Here is a 16246-nt window from a genome sequence, read left to right as displayed (position 1 = left end):
ATTGCCCTTTTTTTGGATATTGTTTATTTTTCAGGATCGATGCGTTTATCTGAAGGGCGGGGGGGTGTTGGATGAGTGTGAGGGACGCAGAACGGGATGTTCCACCCTACTGGCGTGGGAGGGATGAGAATGGGGCGGGTTTGGGGTCCCTGTGCTCCTCCCGGGGGGGTGACATTTGACATTGCGGTGCCGCACTGAACCCCCGCTTAACCCTAATATAACTAACAATAATCCACATAACTAATTAAAAACTGCGCGCTGTGGGGCGGGGGAGGGCCGGACCCCTGGGGGAGGCTCCGTGCGGGGCCGGGACACCCCCACGGGGTGTGGTGGGCTCGGGCCCGCCCCCACCTGCGCGGCCCCGCCCCCGCCGCCCCGGCCCCCCCGGCACCTGCTGCGGCGGCGGCTCCGGCCATGGGCGCGCTGCGGCGGGCGGCGCTGGCGCTGGCGGCGCTGCTGGGTGAGCGAGCCCCGGGACGCGGGGGGCACCGAGCGGGACGCGGGGGCCGGGGGATGCCGGGCAGGACGCGGGAGAGCTGGCGGGATGCAGCGGGCGAGGTCCGGCGGTGCTGGCGGGGGGAGCGGGGAACGCGAGGTAGCGCGGCGGGTACGGGGCAGGACGCGCTGGTACCGGGGGTGCGCCCGGCGGGACTCGGGAAAAGCGGGATGAAGCGGGCAGGACGAGCGAGAGCTTTTGGGAGGGCATCGGGCAGGACCCGGAGATACCGAGGGGTCACCGAGCAGGGTGTGGGAGCAGCCGGAGGCACCCGGGATCCCGACACCGCCGGGCAGGACCTGGGAAGCTTTAGGGTGGCACCGGGAAGGACCACCCGAAATCCATGGACCATGGGGTACCAGGGGCGGGGGTCACAGCACCCGCCTGTGTCTGTAACCCCAGTCCCCTACCCCAGCAGGCAGGGTGGGGGGAAAGGGGGGAGAGATCCACCCCCTTCCCCTTTTAAGAGTGCCCGGAGTGGAGAAAATCTGAGTCTTTCTGGGAAAAGCCACTTGTACCTTGGAGCTGCCAAACAGCCGCTTCCAGCACCCCCAAACCCGATGTACCCCCTTATGGGACACACCAGGGACTCCAAAGTGAGAGTCCACAGTTCACCTCCCTGCGTGGCACTGGGCAGGAAAAAATCCACTTGTTGTCCCTTGTTTACTGGTGCTGCACAGCCATCCCAGCTGGTTTTGAGGTGAGGGATCTCAATGCTTCTCTGTCCATGGGTTTTCCCTTCTTCCACCCCTAATTTCCCACCCTATCTGAGTCTTTTTGGAACTTGCCACGGTTGCTCCAAAAGAAAACATCCTTTGGCGTTCCCAGCGAAGGAGAGGCCTTTGGAGAAAGGAAACGGCCCCAGAAACAATGGCAGCAGCATTTCCTTCCAGTAGAACACTGGGTGGGGGTCCTGGAGTCGCCACTTGTTCCTCCTTGAAGGTTTTCTTCCTTGATAAAAGTTAATTGAAGCGTGCTTGTATGAGGCATGGGGGTCACTCAGCCCTTAAATCCCACCAGGGCACTCCTTTGCCGCATCCCGATGGCGTTTTTTGCATGGAATCGTGATGGATTCCCACCAAAAAAAATCACACTTGAACCCTGGGATGTGACATCACTGGCGCTGATAGCTCAAAAATGCAGCAAAAAGACCCTTTTGAACCCCAAATGTGTGTTTTTCCTTTCGTTTTGCTTTCAAGCAATCCTTCCTCGTCCCGTGGGATCCTCATGAGATTATGATGGGGAAAAGCAAAATGAGGGATGTTTGCCATCCCTGCTTTCTTCCCAGTCCCTGTCCCATCCCATCCCCAATCCCAACCCCAATCCTTTCCTCAATCCCATCCCAATCTCATCCCCTGCCCATCTCCATCCCATCCCATCTCCGCCTCTCCCTCCCACTCCAGGGGTGAAGCACGTTTCCATCTATAGCAAAGTCACATATGATTATTGCATTATTTAATTTTTTTTCCCCAAATTTGGTCTCTCTGGAGGATAGGGCACTTTCTGCCCCCCCCCGCCCCCGGGGTCGTGAGAAATGCCGCTGTGGATTTTCCCAAGGGACGCTGCTGCACAGCCCGGCATCTCCTATCTGCCCGTTTATAAATAGTCAAAGTTAAAGAGAAGAAAAGGAAAAAAAATTCCCCAAAAATAATTTTTAAAAAAGGGAAGGCTGCGTTGCAGTGCTGAGATGCTCCTTGACCTTTTTCCAAGCTTTTTCAAGGGTCCCTTTTCCGGCCAGATTCCCGCTGTGTATTTTAAATCCCAAGCTTGGTCTTTTGGGATTTAATTTGGGTCTGGGTTTCACATGACTCCAGTGCCTTAATCCTATCAACTGGGGTCATCAAACCCCAACTGCCTCCGGGATTTAATTCCCCTGCAGTTCATGGGTGAGACTTGGGGAGGGGGCTGCAGGGGGAGTTTGCTTTTTTGGGGGTTCAGGCTGTGCCAGAGTCAGGAAACAGCTTTTATTTGGGGGTGAAAGGATAAAATTTTAGATGAGGATAGGGTGATTGATATCAGCAGGGATTAATGTTAAGATTGCAGGGATTTAAAGGTGATTTTTTTCCATAGGGAATAAATTCAAAGGGAAATTTAAAGCTGTTTTTAAATTTTTTGTCATGGGAAAATATAAAGTATTTTAGAATGCTAAATTGTAAGATATTTATTTCAGAGGGGAAAAAAATTATAGCTATTTTTAAAGGTAAATTTAAGTCTATTCTGTTTTTCCATATGCAAAAAAAATCCCAGCAGATGGGCTGGGGCGGGGGGAAAACACCCGGGCAGGTGTTTAGCTCAGGGCAGCTGGATAAAAATCCAGGTTTTGAGCCCAAAGAGCAGGCGGGAGGGGCTGAGGGCCCCAGGCCCCCCTGGATGAGTATGAGCACCACGAGCAGCTTAATTTTTTCGATCTGGTTAAAGCATTAGAGGATTTGGAGCGTCGAGGTGGCCAAAGCCAGAGCTGTGCCAGGGGGTTCGTCCCGCGCCTGCAGCTCCAAACCCAGCCCCACCAGCCTTTTTTAGGGTCACATCTGTCTGAGATGGGGAATTTGGGTGAATTGCACAAGAAAAAGGGATTTTGGGGAGCGAGCAGCCTTCAGATCTGGATCCATTTCCCTCTCCCCCATACTCTGGAGGGGAGATGCTGGAGCCGGGATCTCCTGTTGCCACGGGCGTTTTAAGGATGACAGAGCAAAGCTGCAGCCCCAGAGCACAATTAACATAATTAACATGCTCCTCGTTAGGTTTCAGGGTTAACACCCCCTGGTTTGCAGCCGAGAGCAGCTTTGAGGCACACGGGGCTGTTTTGATGCCTTGGGGTGCGATGGGAATCCTCTGGCTGGTGCCAGAACATTTTTCCCTCTCTGGAGCCTGGATTTCCCCCCAGGAATCCCCAGCACCCTTTGGCCCAGCACCTTTTTTGTGCCCAAAAAGCCATGGTGATGGAGGATGTGGAATGAAACACCTGGATTTTCCCAGCTGCTGGGGATGCACAGGGGTGTAGAAGCTGTGGAGTCATTTATCGATGCCATCTGCATAATTAATGAGCTATTTTATTAATAATTTTTTTATTACTATAATTATCATCATTATACTTATTATTCTTTTATTACTAATATCATTATAATCACTGTTATAATTGTTTTTGTAACTATTATAACTGTTAGAATTGTAGAATTGTTTTTATTAAATTGCAATTATAATTCTTCAACCAGGTCTATTACCTGTTGTCTATAATATTTCTAATACAATTATTGAATATAATTATTTTCTTCTAGATTATCCCAATTTAACACACTTTTATAATGATAGAAGAACTGGGCTGAAAACACCTGGATTTTTCCCAGTTGTTGGGAATGCAGGGAGGTTTAGAGGCTGTGCCATCTGCATAATTAATGAACTGTATTATTATTATTATTATTATTATTATTATTATTATTATTATTATTATTTCTACTCTTAATATCAGTATTATAATTATTATGACTGTAGTTCTTATTGTATTGGAATCATTGTTATAATTATTATAATCACTATTATTATTATCATTATTAATATAACTTTTATCATTATTATTCCCACTTTTATAATTATTATTCTCACTTTGATCATTACTCTCATTATTCTGAGCACTATTATCACTTTCACATCCCCACTATTATCCCTATTCTTACAAAAATATACCTATATTTATAACTGTTATAAATTATATGTTCTCAATGATCTATTTTGTTCTGGAAATTCCAATTTAATGAGTCGCCATCCCATATTTCTTTCCACTTTCTCTAAATTTAATACAATTATCTGTATAATTACATATAAATACACTATAATTACCATTATTTTTCCATACTCTCTATTGGATCTGATACCACAGCTTTATATAATTAATAAATAATATTATCAATGATTTGGGACCTGCAGACGCCTCCAGCATCTCCCCCCCCAAACCCTCCAGGATTTAAAGGTTTATGTTCTTAGCTTGGGTGAGCTATTTTTACGCATCCTCACCAGACTGGGCCTTATTTCTCCCAGTTTTTCACCAGAGAAAGGAAATGTAATTATTTTTTTTTTTAATTCCTGAGAAGACTTATCAGCCAGAGCAGAGTTTCCTGCCTGGAGCTGGAAGGCTCCGTCCGGAAATGGCACCAATGCCTTGCCAGGAGGGGGGGATGAACGGATGCGGGAGGAGGCTAAAAATACCCCCCAGCTCCTTGTTTTCCTCTTCCCACCCTGGAAAAATCCAATTAAAACCTCTGAGCTCTTAGGGAAAAGTGCAAGGTTGTTGAAAGCTCCCAAAATCCTTCAAAGCCAGGGGTTTTTCCCCCCAAACAGAGGGTTTGGGATGACGGGGCAGCATCATCCGTTCCCCCTGCATCCCGATGTGAGGCATCCCTGGGGCGCTGGCAGGGCAGGGCCAGCCGGGGTCACGGATCGATGGTGGATGCAGGGATGGAGCTGCTGGGATGCAGGGCCTGGTGATGTTCCCCTGGGAAAAACAAACCAGCCCCAGCACAAACTCAGCCTTGCCTGGGCTGATTAATTTTCTGGCTGAGCCTTACGGGCAACGCTGGGGAATGATCTTCCCCCAGGAGCTGAGCATCCCTCTCCAGTCTGTGGTACCACCCTTACCCCATCAACCCCTCCCAGTGGGGCTTGGGGGGATGCTGGGATGCAGGGGACACAGTGACAGGGGATTGGGATGGGATATTTGGGGTCAAATGAGATGGGGCACCAGAGGAAGCCATGCATGGATTATCCCGCTTTAGTGCTGGCAGCAAAAATGGGGGATACTGGGAAAGGCTTGTGAGGTGCACATGGGAGAGCCCTACAAATAAATCCCATGGGATCTGGTGCAGCATCATGGGAGGTTGGGAGTACCCCAATACTGAGCTAAGGGGGGTGTTTGCCTGCTGGAGTTGGCTTTGTCCTGGGAAGGGTGACTTGTGCCTTAGGAATTCCCAAGCTGAGCGTGGGGCGGAAGCTGGGGTGGGAGGGAGCAGCAATGTCCTGCATCCTCCGGAGCAGGCGGAAAGCCCTTCCTGTGGCAGGGAAGGAGGCAAAATGTTCTCTTGGCTCAGCTTCCTGGTGATAACCTGGGATTGTTGTTTTTGTCTTGGGAATGGGGTTTTTTCTCACAGTCAGTGAGGTTTTGTGGAGAAGTAGCACCTGGGGTTGAGTCATTTCCCAATTTCTTCCCTCTCCCATGGGCAGGTGTCTCCTTGGCCGTGCTGGAGGTGCATGTGGGGACAAGCCTGGTGTTCTCTGTGGAGGGGCAGCAGGCAGTGCTGCCTGTCTGGTACACCAGCCACTCCCACAAAGAGCCCTACATCACCTGGATGCTGAACAAGAAACCTGCTCCCTTCCAGGTGAGAAGAGGGCAGAGGCTGCAGGACTGGAGATGGAGGGGACCAAGCTGGTCAGTGACCATGGAGGGGTGCTGGTGGTGCCCATGATGGGGGGAAGATTATGGTGCCCACCATGGGGCAGTGGCCACAGTGCCTGTGGTGGACGGATGCCCATGATGATGAGGTGGCCATGATGGAAGGAAGCTCATGGTGCCCACCATGATGCTCATGATGGGATGGCACTCATGGTGCCCATGCAGGGAAGATGCCCACAATGGGTAAATGCCCATGAGGGGGGGGAACCTCATGGTGGCCCACAATGGATAAGTGTGCATGGTAAGGATGTGGTGTCCGTGATGGGGAGATGCCCACAAAGGGGAGATGCTCATGGTGGGGACGTGCCTATGGGGAGATGTGTGGGGTTCTCACAGTGGGGGCATGCTTGTGGTGCCCATGATGGAGAGTTGGCCCATGATGCGGTGAAGTTTATGGCACCCACCATGGAGAGGTGACCACCATGGGGGACATGCTCATGGTGCCCATGATGGGGACATACCCATGGTGCCATCCCCATACCAACGGGGAGCTGCTTGTAGTGCCCATGATGGGGTGGTGTCCACGATGGGGGAATCTCATGGTGCCCACCATGGGGGGTACCCTTGATGGGGGGTGCTCATGGTGATGTGTAGATGCCCACAATGAGGTCATGCCCACAGTGCCTGCAGTAGGGAGGTGCTTGTGGTGCCCACAGTGGGGAGACACAAGATGGGGAGATGCCTATACAGGGAGGTGTTTGTGGTGTCCATGGTGGGAAATGCTTACACTGGGAAGATGACTGGAGATGACTGTGGTCCTCATGATCAGGAGGTGCCTATGCTGGGGAGATGCTCATTGTGCCCATAAGGGGAGATGCCCACACTGGGGTCATGCCCAGGGTGCCTGCAGTAGGGAGGTGCTCGTCGTGCTCACGCTGGGGAAGTACCCATGGCAGGGGAGATGTCCTTGAAAATGCCCATGGTGCCTACAATGGGAAAATGTCGACAATGGGGGCACCACTTTTGGTGCTCGTGATGGGGAGATGCTCATGATGGGACAATTGCTCATAGTGCCCATGCCAGGGGTATTTGTGCCTGTGGTGGGGAGCTGCCTGCAGTTCCCATGTCCGGGATGCTCAGCAGAGGTAAGGCTGGAGGGGGCTTATGCAGCAACCACTGCTCTACAAAATTTGGGATTTTGGGGGGCTTTTCTCTCCAGCAGCACGATCTGGAAGCAAAAGCATGTGTTTTTTCCCCTGTGCAGATCCTGTCAGTCATAGGCGGGGTGGTGAAGGTGGAGGAGACAGATCTGAAGTCCCGCGTGGGGTTCCTGTACCCCATCGAGACCCACAACATCTCGCTGTTCATCAACGCCAGCCGGGAGCAAGACTCGGGTCAGTACATGTGCACTGTAAACGTGGTGGATGACATCATCAGGATGCACAAGAACGTCGGCCTCATCAACCTCACCGTGCTGGGTAAGGCTCCCCCAGTCCCCCCGGCTCCCTTGGAGCTCCCCATGGTGTCCCTCAGGACTAACATGTGTGCCCACAGTGCCACCAGCCACCCCCACCTGCCAGCTGCATGGCAACGCCGTCGTGGGGGCCAACGTGACCTTGAGCTGCTCCTCCAAGAAGGGGAAGCCTTCGCCCATGTACCAGTGGCAGCGCGAGCCGCCCACCCTGCAGGTCTTCTTTCCCCCTGCCCAGGGTAAGGTGGCACCAGTGTGGGGCTGGGGAGGGGGCTGGAATATCCTGAGAAGATTCAGATTTCATCCCCTTCATCCCTGGCTTCATCCCCTTGACCACTTCCTGCACGAGGAGGTGGAGGGTGTAGAAGTGGTTTTGAGGCAGCACCCAAATTTCTCACCTGCAGACCGGGCCAAGGGCACCCTCAAGCTGACCAACCTCTCCCTGGAAATGTCGGGGGTCTACGTCTGCAGGGCTGAAAACCAAGCAGGTTCTAAGAACTGCAGCATTGTCCTGGAGGTACAATCAAGTGAGTACGTGTCCACAGGGTCGGGGAGGGGGACACAGTCCCCATGAGGTCCCTGTGGGAATAAGGCAATAAGGGAATCTCTGTCTCTCTCTGGCAGCAAGCACCAAAGCAGTCATCGCCGGCGCCGTGCTGGGCTCCCTGGGTGCCCTTGCCACCATCATCTTCTTTGCCCAGAAGTTTGTTGGCTACAGGAGGAAAAAACGTGACAGCCAGGAGGAGGGAGCCAATGAGATCAAGTGAGGCACTCTTCCTGTGGAGGGGGTTCAAATCATCATTAGGTTTCAGGGTTAACGGGCAAGGAGGGTGTGTGCACCTCTGGCCCATCATTTCTCAGGTTCAGAGTTAATAGTGGTGAAGAGTTCTTCATCTCTGGCCAGGCATCAATATGCTCCAGAGGCAACAATCAGGAAGAAAGTTTCCACCTGTGGCCAGTGGTCATGAGGTTTCAGATAATTCTGAAATTGCTAATGCAAGGGGATTTTCCACCTCTGTTTTCCCCTTTCCCTTTTGTCCTTCTGTTTGGGGGTCCAGGATGTCTGCACAAGCTCACTGCTCAGGGAGAGTACGCTGTGGGGGGGATGGAAGGGTTCCCAGGGCTGATCTCTGTGATGCTCTCCCCTCTTGGCAGGGAAGACGCCGTGGCACCCAAAACCCCATCGTGGGCGAGGAGGCCAGCCTCAGACACCATGTCCAAAACCAGCACCCTGTCCTCCATCGCCGGCACGCGGCAAGGCTACGGAGCCAGAGCCCCCTCGGACACCGCCTCCATCCTCACCACCACCGGCAGCTACCGGGGCCCCCCGGCCCGGGCAGGGGCACGGCCCCCCAGCCTCTCCCCCCCCGCCGTTAACGGGACCCCCCGGCGCCGCCCGGAGCCCGCCGCCGCTCCCGGGGCCTCGCTGCCCCCCTCCAGCCTGGCACGGGCCGGTGCCGTTCCAGTCATGGTGCCAGCGCAGAGCCGAGCGGGCTCCTTGGTGTGAGCACCCCCCAAAAACAGCGGTGCCCATAGCCAGCCCATCCCACTCCCTGATTCCTGGGGTGGTTTTGGTCCCTTTTTTGGGTTTCCTTTTCTTTTTGACAGATGCCTCGAGCAGCTGGACTCATCGTGGGTGTGTTTAATGGGTGCAGGGGCTCTCTGCGTTTGGAGGGACCGAGTCTCCCCATAAATATCACCCCCCAAACCAGCCCCAGCCCTGCCTCAGGGGGTCCCCTTCTTATGATTTTTTTTTCTATATCTATATATCAGGTGAAATGAGGGATTTTTTCACAAAAGAAAGTGGGGTGGGGGGAGGGGGGGTGATGGGGACACACACACACACACACACACACACACTTTTTTTAGGGGTTTTCTGATTAAAAGCTGCTGCGCTGCCCAGCACCGGCGCTTTGGGTGAGTTTGTGCGGATTTCGAGGCGGGGTGGGATGTCCCAACCTTCTGGGTGATGTCATAGGGCAGGGTGATGTCACAGTGCACCAGCCAAGCTCCTCAGGGTGAGGTGACATCACAATGCACGTGTTGTCACACCCATGACCGTGATGTCACACCCATGACCGTGATGTCACACCCATGACCGTAATGTCACACCCATGACCGTGATGTCACTCCCTGTGTCAGGACATACAATGCCACAATGAGTGTGTGACATCACAGCACCTGACTGAGGCCTGGATGATGCCATACAGGCATGTCACATGTCCATCAGGGATGTCACATTTACCATCACACAGCAGGGATGTGACACGTGCCTGTATGATGTCACACCCACAGTCACGCCTGGTAGTGACATCACACACAGTGGAACGATGTCACTCCAGCCATCACACACACCTGTACAGTGTCACACACCCAGCAGTGATGTCACACACACCTGTATGGTGTCACACACCCAGCAGTGACATCACACACACCTGTATGATATCAAACACACCTGTACAGTGTCACACACCCAGCAGTGACGTCACACACACCTGTACAGTGTCACACATCCAGCAGTGATGTCACACACACCTGTATGGTGTCACACACACCTGTATGGTGTCACACACCCAGCAGTGACGTCACACACACCTGCATGGTGTCACAGCAGCTGTCACTTGTGCAGTAGTGACATCACCACCCTTCTCATGCCAGCACCTCCCAAGTCATCTCCCACCCACGAGTGATGTTACAGCACACCCTGATGTCACATCCCACACCTGGCAGTGATGTCACACGTGCCTGCAGCATGTTGTACACACACATGGGAGATCCCTGCTGGCACCCCCTGCCCCACAGCCCTCCCACCCCTGCCCGCTGTGACCTCACCGCTCTGCCGGTGGCATCAGAAGGTACCGAGGACAGCCCGGGGCTCTGGCAGGGGCGTTTATTGGGGCCGGGGGTGTCTGGGGTGGGAGGGGGCAGCCAGGGACAGGGGCAGGGCCTGGCTGTGGGGGGACCCCGGGGGATGCATGCGGGGGGCAGGGGGTGAAGCGGGGGCTCCTGGGCCTCGGTGGGCAGCGCTGGGAGGGGGTCGGTGGTGAGGGGTTTCCGCTGAGCAGCTGGTGGCCCCTGCAAGCAAGGAGAGAGGGAGAGGTCAGCCTGGGCATGGCCCTGCCTGTACCCTGCACCCTGTACCCTGAGCCTTGCCTGTACGCTTCACCCTGTACCCTGCACCCTGTGCCCTGCCTGTACCCTGTGCCCTGCCTGCACCTTTAGTGCTCTCTGCACCCTGTGCCCTGTCTGCACCATGCACCGTGCTCTGCCTGTACACTGAACCCTGAGCCTTGTTTATACCCTGTGCCCTGCACCCTGCCTGTACCCCTGAGCCTTGCCTGTACCCTGTGCCCTGCCTGCACCCTGCACCCTGTGCCCTGCCTGTTCTCTGAACCCTGAGCCTTGCCTGTACCCTGTGTCCTGTCTGCACCCTGCACCCTGTACCCTGCCTGTTCACTGAACCCTGCACCCTGCCTGTACCCTGTGCCCTGAGTCTGGTTTGTACTCTGTGCCTGCCTGCACCTTTAGTGCTCTCTGTACCCTGTGCCTGCCTGCTCCCCATGCCCTGTTCTGCACCCTGCAGCCTTCACCCTGCCTGTACCCTGTGCCCTGACTGCACCCTGCCCACACCCTGCACCCTGCTGTCGTGCTGCTCCTGCAGCCTGCACCCTCTCTGTGCCCTCCCCCTGCCCACACCCTGCCCATGCTCTACTTGCAGCCCGCCCACACCCTGCCTGCACCCTTGTCCTGCCTCCACTGCTGCCCACACTCTGCCCTCACCCAGCCCAGGAACCTGGGGGGGACCCTTGCATGCACCCCCCTAGGCAGAGCACCATGGCAGAAGGAGGGGAACCCGGCTCCCTTGCTGCCAACCTGCTCAGCCCCCTAACAAAGCATCCCAAAGGAACATCTGGGCCCTAAGAAGCTGCACAGCACCTACATTTGGCAGCTGCTTCCTCACTGCAGCCCTCTGACATCCTCACTGCAGCCCCAGTGCATCCCTGCTCAATCCTCACTGCAGCTCCAGTGCAGCCCCAGTGCATCCTCCCTCAATCCTCACTGCAGTTCCATTGAATCCCCATCTCCAGTTCGTTCCTATTGCATCCTCACTGAATCTCTGTTGCTTCCCCACTGCATCCCCAGTTCATCCTCACACATCATCACTGCATCCCCCCTTTGCAGCCCCACTGCAGCCTCACTGTATTTCCATATGGTCCCCACTGGATCTTCACAAAATCCCCACTGCATCCTCAGTTCATTCTCATCCCAGCCCCACTGATTCCCTCTCCATCCTCAGTGCATGCTCACTGCATTTTCACTGCCTCTCCAGTGCATTCTCACTGCATCCCCACTGCTTCCCCACCACGTCTCAGTTCTGTTCCCACTGTACCCTCAGTTCATCCCCACTGTGTCCCAGCTGAGCTCCACTTCCATCCCCACTGCATCCCCAGTTCCTTCCCACTGCAGCCTTGTTGAATCTTCACTGCATCCTCACTGCATCCTCCTCTTCCTCCCTACTGCATTCCCACTGCATCTTCAGTCCATCCCCACTGTATCTGCACTGAATCCCCATTGCACTCCTACTCCATCCCCACTGCACCCCATTCTCATCCCAGCTGCACCCCATTCTCATCCCAGCTGCACCCCATTCTCATCCCAGCTGCATCCCAGCTCCATCCCAGCTGCATCCCAGCTCCATCCCAGCTGCACCCCAGTTCCATCCCAGCTGCACCCCAGGCTCATCCCAGCTGCATTCCAGTTCCATCCCAGCTGCATCCCAGCTCCATCCCAGTCTCATCCCAGCTGCACCCCAGTCTCATCCCAGCTGCATCCCAGCTCCATCCCAGCTGCATCCCAGCTGCATCCCAGCTGCATCTCCCCCAGCCCCGCCACACTCACGTGGCCGAGCCGGCAGCGCGCCCTCCCCGCCGCTAACCCCGAACCGGCCCCGCCGCTCTCCGGGGCCATCCCGCGCTCACGGCGCAGGGCACGGCCCGGGCACGGCGCAGCCACCACCGGGGCTCCAATGCCACGCGGCCTCGGCACCGTGGGCGCTTTTTAAATTTACCTTTTCCTGCCAGGAGACTGTGACACAGGCTTTTAAAAATAGCATGTGCTGAGGCGAGGCGCTCGGGGTGGTGTTGCTAAGGGAGAGATTCAATCCAAATCTAGGGCTGCGCCTTCCCATCCTACTTCCCATCCTTCCCAACTACTACGGCGCGCACCCAAATTTAGGGCAAGGCAGGGGCTGCCTGCCTGTGTGTTTCCATCTCCTGGGAGGAAAAACCCCTTCTCCACCCTGAACCAGTGTGGGGAAGGTTGCTCCATCCCAAATCTGCACAGGGAAGGAAGCTCCATCCCGTATCTGTGCAGAGCAGAATGCTCCATCCCAAATCTCTGCAGGAAAGGATGCTCCATCCCAAATCTGCACAGGGAAGGATGCTGCATCCCATATCTGCACAGAGCAGAATGCTCCATCCCAAATCAGAATGGGGAAGGATGCTCCATCCCAAATCTGCACAGGGAAGAATGCTCCATCCCAAATCTGCACAGGGAAGAATGCTCCATCCCATATCTGCGCAGAGCAGAATGCTCCATCCCAAATCAACAGAGCAAAGGACACTCAGAGCAGATTCTTACAGAAATGACCCAGTTTTGGGGGGAAGAAGCGGGATTTGGGGGGTACCTAGTCGCCGTTGCGGAGGTCGCCGCCGCGGGTGCTGTTGGCGCACTCGGCGTCCTTGGTTTTCCGATCAATCTCGCCCCCTTTGATCTTCTTGCGGGTCATATGGCCACGGAAACTAGCCTGGATCTTGGCAGCTGCCGCGTTGGCATCGGGATCGTCCAAAGGGATGTCCAGGATGTCCTCGTCCAGCTTTGTGCAGGCTCCCTCCTGATGGTGACAATGGCAGGGTTACAGCTGCTGGCACCTCAAACAGCGCAGCCCCCTCCCCAAATGAATCCGTTCATAATGGTCTTAAATGAGCCCCTGTTCTAAAAATTAGGTTTACTCATTAAAAAATTGGGTTCCTTTGCTAAAAATGAGGGGGTTTGCTAAAAATCAGGGTCACTTGCAGGTGTCTTGCGGAAATGGCAACCCTGGACCACATGGCTGCAGGAAGCCAGACTCCAGCCAGGGTTATGATGCAGGGAGAGGAAAATCCATGGGAGCAGAGGATGGGTTCTGGGGGGTATTTTTGGCAGAGGGCTGGGGGCCATCCTGCACAAAATGAGCTGGTCATGCCTCAGTTTCCCCTTTCCTCATAGCCTGTTGCATCCTCCTGCATCCCTCCTCGGGGCTTTGGTTGGAAATACCAGGAAATTTGGGAAAGCAGTGACTCCAGAAGGGAGGAAAAGCCCCACCAAGGACAAATCACTGTAACCCATTCCCCTCCTGCCACATCCCACCAGAGCAACTGGACTCAGCAACAAGTTCAATGGGAAAAAAAGAAAAACATGGGAAAATGAAATGAGGTGGAAATGAGCTGGCATTGGATGATCCAGGGCCAGCAGCTGTGGGGGTGAAGCCTTTGTGTTGCCCCACGAGCACTTAAAGGAGTTTTGGGGGGCTTGTTTGGAAGCTGTAGATTCGGGGGGGAGGAAGCTCATCCCATTGGCTCCACCAAGTTGCTCAGGTTGTTTTACCATTGTGAAAGGTGAGGATGGGTCCAAGGTGGAAATGATATGTCCAAGGTGGAAATGATATGTCCAGGGTGGAAATGTTATAGCCAGGGCTGGAAATCCTATAGCCAGGGGAAGGAAATCCTATATCTAGGAAAGAAATCCTATATTCAGGAGAGATATCCTATATATGCAGAGGTGGGGGAGAACAACCTATATCTAGGGGAGAAATCCTATATACAGGTGGGAGAAACCTATATCCAGGGAAGGAATAGTATATCTGGAGAAGGAAATCCTATAGTCAGGGGAGAAAACCTGTACATGGAGGGGCATATCCTATATCCAGGCGAGAAATCCTATATCCAAGAGAGAAATCCTATATTAGGAGAGAGGAAATCCTATATCCAGGGAAGAAATACCATATACAGGTGGAGGAAATCTATATATGCGGGGGTATTTCCTATATCCAGGGGAGAAATCCTATATTTAGGGGAGAAATCCTACATACAGGTGGCAGAAACCTATATCCAAGTTGAGAAATCCTGTATATAGGTAGGAAAAACATATATTCAGAAGGAAAAAATCCTATATCCAGGAGCGACATTCTATATTCAGGGGAGAAAACCCACAAACCCAAAACCAGGGGGCCATATCCTATATTCACAGGAGAAATCCTATATCCAGTGGAAAAACACCATATCCATGGGGTGAAAATCTCTATGCAGCTGATGAAAACTTGTATCTAAGGGAGAAATCCTATATTCAGAAGGAGAAATCCTATATAGGAGGGAAAAAGTCCTATACATAGGGGAGAAATCCTATATCCAAGCTGGAAAAATCCTATATCCAGGCAGGAAAAATCCTATATCCAGGGTGGGCTTTGCCTCTCTGGAGGTGCCCAGGAGGAGAGATGGGGGCTTTTCCTTGTGCTGCTGTCTTAGCAGGCGGAGGAAAACGGGGAAAAGTGGGGAAAGAGGAAAAAAAAAGGGGAAAGGGGGAGGAAAAGGGGGAAAGGGGCAGGAAAAGTCAGGGGATCAGGGAGAAAGGGGAAAAGGATGTGGTTTTCTCCCCAAGCCGGCTGGCGGCCAGAAGGGAGGGGAGCTCACCCTCGGGTGAGGAGAGAGGGGTGCAACCCCCATGAAGCCCTTTATCCATGGGCAACCCCGGATCCCACCTGTAGAGCAATTGTGGGGTGGGGGGGAAGAAAAAGCTCAATAAAAGCTGGATTAGAGGACGGGGGGATTTCCTCAGGGGGCTCTGGGGTGCAGGATGCTGGCCGGGCTCTGGCCCCGGTGGGATGGAGTCCGAACCGGTGTGAGGCAGGAGCGGGGATCTGGGGGGCTGGGGGCAAGAAGAGCCTGGGGGCTGCAGCAGCGCTGGGGGTCGCGGAGTTGGTTGAGCTCTTGGTGGGTGCAGCACCCCCCGCACCCCCGCCCCCAGCACCCCAAACCCCCCCAAACCCCCGGCCGCCCCCAGCCCGGGGCAGTGACCAGGGATCAAAGGCAGGAGCGGGAGCAGGGCCGGGGGAAGGAACGGGACCTACATTGCAGCAGTCCATGGCGGAGGGCGGGTGGGCGGCCAGCGGCGGGCGAGGGGCTCCGGCAGGATCTCGCTTCCCCGGCAGCTCTCCCGGCGCAGGTGGCAAGTTGAGCGGAGCCGCTTGCCTACGTAATGCGCTTTCCTCCGGGCGAGCCTATCAGCCCGACACCCCTGCCAGGCTTTTGGGGGGGAAGGAGGGGTGCCTTATTTTTTTTTCCTCCCTTTCTCCTTTTTTTTTTTTTTTTAAATTTTTTTTTTTATTTTCCCTCCTCCAATTTTATTTTGCAGCCTCCAACTCCCTCCTAACACTTAAAGGAGCCGGCAGCTCGCTTTGGAGTTTCGTGGAACACAACATCACATGCAGAGGATGCGAGCCAAGATGTGATGAGCCTTGCCTTTGGCGTGGAGGGTTTTTTGGGGGACAAAGCTATAGCAAATGGGGGTAATGGGTTCATTTTTGGGGGGTACATGACCCACAGTCATGCTGGAGGCAGGTTTTGCCCCCCGGGTTGGTTTGCACGGGGGAAAAAAAAAACCTTCTTGACCTACTTAGGACTTGGTCCTGAAGGAGGGTGAGGATGAGGATGGAAAGGATGAAGATGGTGAGGAAGGGTGGGCATGATGGGACACAGTGTCCCACCGAGCATCTGCAGAACGCCGGAGCTGATCTGCCCAGCTGCAGGCTCCAAGCAGAGGAGTGGGCTCCACTTTGGGGGTCTGGGGGTCCCTTCCCCACTCA

General features: G+C 54.3%; 2 protein-coding genes across 2 annotated transcripts; one reads left to right on the top strand and one right to left on the bottom strand.

Moving 5' to 3' along the window:
- Nucleotides 1–352: 352 nt before the first annotated feature.
- On the top strand, nt 353–9252 carry ESAM (endothelial cell adhesion molecule). The gene is made up of 7 exons (XM_071449827.1): nt 353–460; nt 5708–5862; nt 7141–7354; nt 7431–7586; nt 7752–7874; nt 7972–8110; nt 8503–9252. The coding sequence occupies exons 1-7, from the start codon at nt 415–417 to the stop codon at nt 8852–8854; spliced, it is 1185 nt and encodes a 394-aa protein (XP_071305928.1). The 5' UTR covers nt 353–414; the 3' UTR covers nt 8855–9252.
- Nucleotides 9253–10221: 969 nt separating this feature from the next.
- On the bottom strand, nt 10222–15674 carry NRGN (neurogranin). The gene is made up of 3 exons (XM_071449839.1): nt 15512–15674; nt 13034–13240; nt 10222–10422 (listed from the first exon to the last, which is right to left on the bottom strand). Exons 1-2 carry the CDS (start codon nt 15524–15526, stop codon nt 13034–13036), a joined length of 222 nt encoding a protein of 73 aa, XP_071305940.1. The 5' UTR covers nt 15527–15674; the 3' UTR covers nt 10222–10422.
- Nucleotides 15675–16246: the final 572 nt, after the last annotated feature.

This window comes from Agelaius tricolor, unplaced genomic scaffold, assembly GCF_023055355.1.
Source record: "Agelaius tricolor isolate 1412-34295 unplaced genomic scaffold, bAgeTri1.0.p SCAF_29, whole genome shotgun sequence".
In the NCBI taxonomy this organism is placed as follows: domain Eukaryota; kingdom Metazoa; phylum Chordata; class Aves; order Passeriformes; family Icteridae; genus Agelaius; species Agelaius tricolor.
This window is presented reverse-complemented; position numbering and strand designations above follow the sequence as displayed.